This window comes from Tursiops truncatus, chromosome 15 (assembly GCF_011762595.2).
Source record: "Tursiops truncatus isolate mTurTru1 chromosome 15, mTurTru1.mat.Y, whole genome shotgun sequence".
Classification (NCBI taxonomy): Eukaryota; Metazoa; Chordata; class Mammalia; order Artiodactyla; family Delphinidae; genus Tursiops; species Tursiops truncatus.
Window position 1 is genome coordinate 63,034,680 of NC_047048.1, and position 9,756 is coordinate 63,044,435.

Below are 9,756 nucleotides of genomic sequence, written 5' to 3' on the forward strand. Positions count from 1 at the left end.
TTTTTTTTTTTTTTGTTCCCTAGGTGATCTTATCCAATCCCATCTACATATAAACACCCTGCAATTCTACATTTCTAGCCCTGAACTCTCCCCAGAGCTCAACTCCTATAGCTAACAGCCTGGCAGACATATCCATTTAGAAGTCTAACAGGCATATATCTCAAAGTTAACATGTCCAGGGACTTCCCTGGTGGCTCAGTGGTTAAGAATCCGCCTGTCAGTGCAGGGGACATGGGTTCGAGCCCTGGTCCGGGCAGATCCCACATGCCGCAGAAGAACTAAGCCCATGCACCACAACTACGGAGCCTGTGCTCTAGCGTCCGTGAGCCACAACTACTGAGCCTGAGTGCCATAACTACTGAAGCCCGTGTGCCTAGAGCCCGTGCTCTGCAGCAAGAGAAGCCACCCAATGAGAAGCCCGGGAACCGCAATAAAGAGTAGCCTCCGCTTGCCGCGACTAGAGAAAAGCCCGCACGCAGCAACAAAGACCCAAGGCAGCCAAAAATAAAAATAAATTTAAAAAAAAAAAGTTAACATGTCCAAAAAGGGGCTTCTGATATCCCCTCCACTCCCATCAGAACTTCTCCTTCTCTTGTTTTCCATAGCTCAGTAAATAGCACCATCTACATAGCTGTGCAAGTCAAAATCTTGGGAGTCATTCATGACTCTCCTCTGCACATTTTCCTCCTCCCCTAAGCCTATTCATTAGCCAGTCCTGAGGTGTCACTTCCAAAGTCTCTACTGCTCTTGAATTCATTCCCGTCACCCTGTATCCACTGCAACCACCCTAGATTCATTTCATCACTATTGGTCACCTGAATTATTACAATGCCCTCTATAGTACTCTCTCTGCTTCCTCTCATATCATCCCTCCCACACTGATCCTTTTTAAGGATAAATTAGAGCATATCCCTTCTCTTTTCAAAATGTTCAGTGGCTCCTCATTTCACTCAAAGAAGAAGCCAAGGCCGCTACAATGGCCTATGTGACTCCCACATGCCTCTCCCCACTATCATCCTCCTTTCCCCCCACACCCTCCAGCCTCAGCTACTCTGTTCACTCTGCTGCACTCACACTGGTCCCTTGCTCTTCCTCAAACACACCAGGCATGCTTCACCTCAGGGCCTTTGCACATGCTGTCCTTGCTGCCTGGAACACCCTTACAGACATGGCTTGCTCCTTCATCTTCTTAATGTCAACATCACCATGGCCTCCCCTTGCCATCTTTTCTAAAATTGCAATGTCTCTCTGAAATACTTCCTTGCTTTATTTTCTCCCTAACACTATCCTTATCATACTTCTTATATTTCTGCCTTGTTGTTTACATGTTTATTATCTGTGTCTCCATTCAGCCTCCACCCCCACAAGAATGTAAGTTCCAGAAATCTTTGTGGACAAGAATGCTTATTCACTGTTATTCTTGTGCCTAAAACAGTGTCTGGCATAGTCAGTCTTATAAATATTAGTGAGTAAATGGATAAACAACCCTTTTGAGAAGAGGATCAGAAAAACACTGAAGTGCCTGGAGCAGGTTATGGAATCCAGGGCAGTGAAGGTCAAAGATGGAAGTGACTAGAACAAATATATGTGGTTACAGTAATGACCTGGTAACTAGGGACCAGTTGGTGCTGCAGGAGAGAAAGTGGACAATTGCAGAGCTAATTCTTCCAGTAGGTGAGAGGAGATGAAATCAGGATCACAGCTGTGGCTTTGGGAGGAGGTCACCTCCTCTGCTGTAGCAGGAAAAGAAGGAGAGCAGATGGTTGCAGAAGCTGGCAAGACAGTAGACTGGATGGAGGAAGATGAGGCTTCTATTTTCTCCATGAATTAGGAAAGGAAGCCATTAGCTGGAAGGAGTGTGGAGGAACAGAGCAGGGGAATCTGAGGAGAGGGGGAAATGCATAAGCCTATAGGAGCTCGGCAAAGGGAGTTTATTGGAGGGGAGTGGCCTAACCCCCAATAATTTCTATCAAGTTCCCTCAACAATCATCTCCTCATTCTTCTGTACAGTGCTGAGCAAACGCAGTTTCCAGAGCCCTTGGGTCCAGACAGCCATCATGAGTTTCCCTCACCCTGGAGTTGGCAGCAAGGAGGGGGAGGCTCTCAGCTCACCTGCTCCCAGCCACCAGCTCTTCCAGTGCCTGCTTCAGCCGTGAGCAGGTCCCGGAAGTGGGGCTGCGCTGCAGACTCTCAACCTCCTGCAGCCCCCGGTCCTGCGGCACCAGGTGAGAAGGTCAGACTCCGACCTCTTTTACACCACACCCTCATCCCGAGGCCCCGCCCACTCACAACTGCACCTCTTGGCCCCACCCTTTGACTCCAACTTGTTCTCTGTTCAGTTTTTCAGGCCCTTTGCTGGCTCCGCACCTTTCTAAGCGGAGCTAGGTCGCGAGGATGGGGTTTGCAGTCGGGGGCGGGACCCAGGGCAGAGAGGGCCCAGGCAGAGGCTGCACGCGTCGGCCAGATGCGCTCACCCGCCCCGCCCGGATGCGAGATCTGCCTCAGGTCCAGCAAGTGCGTGGCGAGGGCCACATCGACCAGGGGCGCGTCGTCCCGTAGCTGCAGACGAAGGCGGCGCATCAGCGGCGGCAAGAGCTCCACGAAGCTCAGCTGCTCGTTCCACTCGGGCGCCGTCGCCTCGCCGCGCAACGACGTCTCGCCCTGAGCGCGGCGGCGAAGACAGGCGGAGAGGGGTCAGCGCCGATCAGGGCCTAGGCCTCCGCCGAGTGAGGACGGGAGGGACTTACCTGCTGCCCCAGGAAAGACACCCGCACATAGGGGTCCATGAGGACGCGCTGGTCGTGCAGGGCGCGGGCCAGGCTGCCCAGCAGACCGGGGCGCAGCGCCGGAAGCCCCTCGGCGCGGTACACACGCACTCGCAGCCGCGCCCACGGCCTCTCCGCTGCCACCCGACGCGGCAGCAGCAGGTTCCTAAGGGAGCCGGGCGCTGAGGGTCCCAGAAGCCCGAGGCTCGGCCCCTCCCCGTCTCCGCATCCCAGAGGCCGCGCCCCGTCCTAGTCTCCCCTCCCCATCTCACCCCAGCTCACTTCTCGATGTCCGAACTGTGGCCAGGGCCCGGGGGTGGCAGCGGAGGGGCCAAGGCCCCGCGCGCCCTCACGGACAAAGTGACCTTGACGAAACCTTTGGTCCCGGCGCATGTATCCCGGGAGTCGTGCAGAGAAGCCCATTTCTGATAGAAGTGGCCATATGGGGACGGAGGAGCAGACCAGGGGTCAGGGGAGACCGGTGGGATGCGCAGGGTGGTCGTGGGGCTGCGATCCGAGTGCTGGACAACGGCCGGGGTTCAAGTCCAGCTCAGGAAAGAGGAGCGGCAGCGCGTGGAGGTCAGACGTCGGAAGAGATTGCTGTCTCACAAGTTAGTACACTGGGCTCAGGGCCCAGAGGTTCAGCTTCCCTTGTCCGTGCAGAGGAGTCTCAGTGAGGGGAGGGTTCAGTACCTGGCTGGTCGAAGATAATGCCCAGGTCCATTCTGAAGGTGCCTATCCGGGTGGCCATAAAGGGGAGGGTCTACGAATGGAAAGCCTGGGGAAAGGTGGCGTTAGTCCTGGAGCTTCGGCATCTCCCCTTCTCTGACGGAAACCTCTCACCCCTACCCGCCTCACCGTGATCTCCAGCAGCAAGTCCTGGAGGTGAAGCCGGGTCTCATGAAATTCAAACAAGAAGTACTGGGTTGAAGTGGGGAAGCGAGAGAAGTGAGAGAAGGTTATACGTGAAGGGTTCACGCCAGGTGGTCCCTGCCTCTGGCAAAGAGAACGCTCTCCTTCCCCACCCTACCTCACCACCACCGCCCGCAACTCGGAGACCACACCTCTTTGCACCCTTTCCCGCAAAGAGCCCTTAGCTTCAGGCCCGCCAATAGGCTCGCTTCCACCTAGGCTACGCCCCCTCCACACAGTTCTTATCCTGGGTCCCGCCCATTCCCTCAGGCTCCCCCGTCTTTGGTTGCACCCACTTCGTTGAAGAAGGGGCAATTTGTCCCGCGCTGCGTGGCGGTCACTCGGCGTTGCTCCCCAACGCGCACGGCCACGTAGGGATTAATGTTGACTCCCACCAGCTTCCGGGCCTCGAGCACCGTGACCCCCACCTAAAGGATGGGGAAGGAGGAGAAAAGGAAGCTAAGCTTGCCTCGGTATGAGGGAAGAACGGGTGTGGAGGGCGGGTGGTATTCCCCAAGGGTTCAGGCCTGGAGGGGGAGCGGTACCTGGAAGTCCTGGGCCCTGGATACCTGGAAGGGATCCCCGCGGGCCAGGCCCCGAGCTCGGCTGCGGAGAGGCTTACAGTCAGCTCTCACTTCACTTCCTCCCCTCCACCCCGCCGTCCACACACACACCCTTGCTTGGCGCTGGAGATAAGATCTCTCCCTCTGAAGATTCTGAGTCCTTCTAGCCTTATCTTGCCTCCATCTCAGTCCTACACTCAGAATTTGACTCATTCCTGGAGCCCAAAAACCATGCATTCATTCAACAAAGATTGAATGAGCACCTTCTATGTACCAACACTGTTCTAGGCACTGGAACACTGCAGTGAACAAAGGAGGCAACATTCCTTGCCCTCAACAGGATTTCATCACTTTCATGGGTTCCAGAGGCCATGTGTGAGCCAGTGTAACTGTGTGTGAATGTAGCAGTGTCTATGCCTAGGAATGAATGACCCTTGACCCCAGGATATCCACTCCCCCACCCATACCCTGAGACCATGTGTTTGTGAGGGTGGACAGGCACAGGCCTGCATGTATGAGTGAGTGAGGTTGACACACTGCTAGGCTATGGGAGCAGGTGCTCAGTGGGTACAAGTTACCTCTTGAGGGGGCTGAACGCGACGCCAGAAAGCTCCACATCAGGCTTGTCCTCCAGCTCCAGCTCCAGCTTGTTGTCCTCATCGCCCTGCGGCCCAATGCCACTGCCCACTGCTCCAGCCGGGCCTCCCCAGGCCTCACAGGAAAGGCCATCAAGGAACATGTCTTGGACTTACCACCCATCTCTGGGCACCCATCTCTGACTTCCCTGACTCTAGGACCCACCCCTGCCCCTTGGTCTGACCCCTAACCTGGGAAACCTCTAGTTCCAGAATTGACCCCTGATTCTAGGACTGAGTTCTCACCCTGGAATTGGTCCAGTACTGATCCCAGACCCAGGGACTGACCCCACATCACTGGCTCCCAATCCCAAGACTGACCCTGTAATCCCAGGTCATCCCCACATACTCACTCCAGCTCCTGGAAGCCCACATTGGGAATGATCAGCTCTGAGCTGGGAGAAGGAGAAATGACAGGAGAGGGCCATGCCTGACTACAGAGCTACAACCTGGGCAGCACGGGTCCAAGGGTCACCATATCCAGCAGATCCACAGTGGAATTGGGTACCACTTCTCTCTTACCAAGGCCTGCCTGGGCCTTGGTTAGGTGGGTGGGAGGGTTACCTGTCCTGAATGGGTGCTCCAAAGTCCTCTTCTGCCCAGGCTCCAGTTTCACCCTCTGGGGGCTGGTACTTCAGGTCAAGTTCCACCTGGACCTAAAACCAGATACACAGTAGGCCTTGGACCCCTCAAACTACCCTGATGCTAAGAAAAGCCCAAAGACAATGCCTTTTATTCCACCTATAAACAGAGACCCTCCTGGCCTGCATCTCTGATGACTTGTGGTTCCTCTATGATCATTAATAATAGTGAGTACTCATAAGCTATCAAGGGTTTCCCTGGTGGCGCAGTGGTTGAGACTTTGCCTGCTGATGCAGGGGACACGGGTTCGTGCCCCGGTCCGGGAAGATCCCACGTGCCGCGAAGCGGCTGGGCCCGTGAGCCATGGCCGCTGAGCCTGCGTGTCTGGAGCCTGTGCTCCGCAACGGGAGAGGCCCACGTACCACACACACAAAAAAAAACAAAAAACATAAGCTATCAAGAGCTTACCTGATGCAAGTAACCTCTTTAAGGGGGCCAACACAATTCCAAAATTCTCTCATCGCTCTTGGAAATCCATTAGTGTGGCCTTCACAGCTCTGCGTGATCTGGCCCCTGCCAACATTTCCAGTCCCATCCCTTATGGGGTCTGCTCCTGCCCTGCACCCTGGTTATGCTCTCTCAGGGCGCTGGGCTTTTGCATATGCTGGTTCTTCCGCCTGCAACATTCTCTCCTCCCACTTATTTATCACCTATCGTATCCTTCAATTCCAAGCTCAAAGATTACTTCCTCAGGGAACCTTTTCTGAACCCCAAATAGGTCACATCCCTCTGTTATACATTCTCCCAGCCCCCTACCAGCTCTTTTGTAACACCAATCGGTGTCAATTTTACATTTATTTGTGTGAATATTTGTTTAATGTTTGCCTCTCTCTTCAGATACGGAGCTCTAAGAGGGCAAGTCCTTATGTGGTTTTGTTCACCACTCAGTCGTCATTGCTCAGCACTGCACTTGGCTTATACTCAGAGCTCAGCGAATGACAAAAGACTGAATGAAAAGCTGGACATTTTGTACAACTCCACATAAGGTAAGTGAGGAAACAACCTAGAGAAGCTGAATAACTTGTCCAAGTTCTCAGCTGGGAAGTGGTGGACTTGAGATTTGAACCCAGGTTCATTTCTACCAGGCTGTACTGCCCCTCCATGAAACACCAGGAAAATCCAGCCAGGTTCATCTTCGTCCCCTACAGGAGCTGCGCCTGGTACGGGGTCAGGGAGCAGCACGGAGCTCCTTATCTTCCCTTGCCACACAACTCTGGCCCTCAGAGCTGAACCTGAATCTTGGCCTGGGGGCTGTAATGAAAGGCGCCCTGGCTCAGGGGCCTTGTTACCACTCCTGTCTGGGTCTGGGTTTTCCCCCCGGAGAAACGGAACCCTCTATCTAGAGGGACTCTCAGGCTTGGGGGTGGCAGGCTGGGGGCTGATGGAACTCACTGGGGACACGCGCAGATTCTCATCCACTAGGGCCTCCTGCAGCACCAAATGCCCTGCAGTCTGTAGCTGCTGCAGGGATATCACCAGCGTCCCCAGAGACCTGGGGGTGTGGCATGAAGCAGAAGAATGACCCAGGAGAATGGTCGCAAGCCACCCTCTCTCCCTACTTGCATCCTTGGCTCCCCAGGCCTGCTCATCTGGGGCTGAACACATGGCTGCCGCTGACCACCTGTACAGACAGTCACTCCCCAGCCAGTGGAGCCTCATAGTGTGGCCAACGGAACAGCTGGGAATTGGAGGAACCTTGTGACACCCAGTGCTGGGCTGACACTGACCCCTAATCCAGAGTCTGAAATAGGAGCCAACCCTAAAAACTGAGAGCTAACTCTATGACTGATCTCCTAAACCTGGAACCAACCCTCCCAAACTAGGGCTGATCTGGGGCTAACTACCAATCAAGAACTAATCCCCCCCAGTCTTGATTCTGACTTGCCCAAACTGAGTCTAACCTCTTTAGCCGGAAATCAACCCCACCTCCTGAGACTATACCTCCCAAAGCCAGGAATAAACCTCCCAAACCAAGGATGGACTCATATGGGGCACAGATCAGCCTCTCCCCATCCAGAATCCAACCCCACTGACCTCACTGATATCTGCTTCTTGACCACAGTGAATTCTCCTTGTTTTCTGGATGAAACCTGCTCAGAATTGAATCTAGTCATTTATCAGCTCCTCCCCACGCACACAAAAAAATCATCCCTCCATTCACTCTTGGCCCAGGGTCTAATCCCCCTGGACTCACCCTTAAAGAGACATAGAAGATAGGGAGGGAGGGAAGCAGAGAGTTGGAGACATTGGACTTGGGGAGAAAGGGGACAGGCTGTAGAGATGCCTAGGGATGGGGTGGGGGGCCTGGGGAATGGAGGAACTGGAGCTCTCCAGTTCCAAAAATTCTCAGAGCACCCCTGCAAACCTCACCTCGAAAGCTGAGCCTCACCTGTAGGTCATGGGTGCCCGGCAGCCCTGTCAGTCACCGCACACACACGGTCAGAGCCATTGTCCCAGGGCCAATGGCTCTGCCTCTGCCTGCTTGCCCTCCTGCCCACCTGCGCACCCACCTGAATCGCCTCTGACTCACTGGACTCACCCAGCAGGTTCAGCAATCCCTGCCCTTTAGTCAAACACAAGATCAGCAGGCCTGGGGGTCACGGGTAGGGAGGAAGTGGGAAGACAGAGAGATAGGGGTAAGGTCCCTGTGGTCAGTTCAGTCCTCCCTGCCTGCACCAGCTTCAGCCTCCTTCCTGCCTCCTTGTAGGGTGGGAGCTGCGACAGGGTGGGGATGGAGGCAAGGGGAGAGGGCCAGACCCCAGGCTGGTCTCTGCTAGCCTGTGAGGACTCAAGGACATGGGACCTCATGTTGTTCCTTGTTCACTTCACTGTCCTCAATGCCCAGCTCAGGGTCTGGCACATTGCAAACCCTCAAAACACGGCCCGAATGGATGTATTAATAAATGAATCCCCTAGCTCCCAGCATTAGCATGGAGGCACTCAACACATTTATTGAATTAATGAGTGACTGAATGTGTGTCCCTAGCTTGTACATAGCAGGTGTTCAAAACACTTCTTAACCAAAAGCTAGAGGTCCTTCACTTGGGGTTTACTGGTGGTTTACTGGTGAGTACTGAACTCCAGGGCAGGATTTTGGAATTCTAATCTTTGGTCTCAGGAAAATCCTTTCCGCTCTCTGGACCTATTTGCCTAGCTGTGTAATATGCACAGGATGAACTGCACTGCTTTTCAAAGTATGGTCCCTAATCAGGATCACACATGTGGTTGTTAAAAATGCACATTTTGGGCTTCCCTGGTGGCACAATGGTTAAGAATCCGCCTGCCAATGCAGGGGACGTGGGTTCGAGCCCTGGTCTGGGAAGATCCCACATGCCGCAGAGCAACTAAGCCCATGCGCCACAACTACTGAACCTGTGCTCTAGAGCCCGTGAGCCACAACTACTGAGCCCACGTGCCACAACTAATGAAGCCCGCGCGCCTAGAGCTCGTGCTCCGCAACGAGAGAAGCCACCGCAATGAGAGGCCTGCGCACCGCAATGAAGAGTAGCCCCCGCTCGCTGCAACTAGAAAAAAGAAAGCCCGCGTGCAGCAACAAACCCAACGCAGCCAAAAATAAATAATTAATTTTTAAAAAAATGCACATTCTGGGACTTCCCTGGTGGTCCAGTGGTAAAGAATCCACCTTACAATGCAGGGGACGTGGGTTCGATGCCTGGTCGGGGAACTAAGATCCCACATGCCTCCGGGCAATTAAGCCCACATGCCACAGCTACTGAGCTCGCGAGCCTCAACTAGAGAAGAGAAAACCCTTGTACCACAACTAGAGGGGAGCCCGCGCACCGCAAGGAAGAGCCTGTATGCCACAACTGAGACCTGACACATCCAAAAATAAATAAAATATATAAATAATAAATAAATCTTTAAAAAAATATACATGAAAATTCCTGCGCCCACTCTAGAAATGCTAAAGTAATATCTCAAGGTGTGCCTGGGAACCTGAATTTCTATAAGCTGCACTGGTACTATCCTGTTACACAGCAGGAGTTTGGGAACATCTGGTCGCTTGGCTGTGATCATGTGTGATTCCTCATTCCCTTCTAGGTGACTCAGATGATCTGAGTGTGGGTATGGAGATTGGTGGGTACTGAATTCTCACCCCACAGACCCCTGGTGAATATGGGTCTGGGAGAGGAACCCACAGATCCCTGAGGTCAGAGTTCTCTGGCCTAATGACTAGGATGAGAGGAGGGGCCTGAAGGGTTGTAGAGCAAAAGAGAC

General features: G+C 53.8%; 1 protein-coding gene across 1 annotated transcript in view; it reads right to left on the reverse strand.

Moving 5' to 3' along the window:
- Window positions 1–9,756, reverse strand: part of LOC101328055 (fer-1-like protein 4) — a 50,521-nt gene that overhangs the window by 39,705 nt on the left and 1,060 nt on the right. The window contains 7 exon segments of the mRNA XM_073792938.1: window positions 2,113–2,213; window positions 2,368–2,661; window positions 2,748–3,686; window positions 3,974–4,105; window positions 4,819–4,952; window positions 5,229–5,270; window positions 5,440–5,531. Of these exon segments, the coding sequence (XP_073649039.1) occupies window positions 2,113–2,213; window positions 2,368–2,661; window positions 2,748–2,786 (434 nt within the window). The 5' untranslated portion in view covers window positions 2,787–3,686; window positions 3,974–4,105; window positions 4,819–4,952; window positions 5,229–5,270; window positions 5,440–5,531.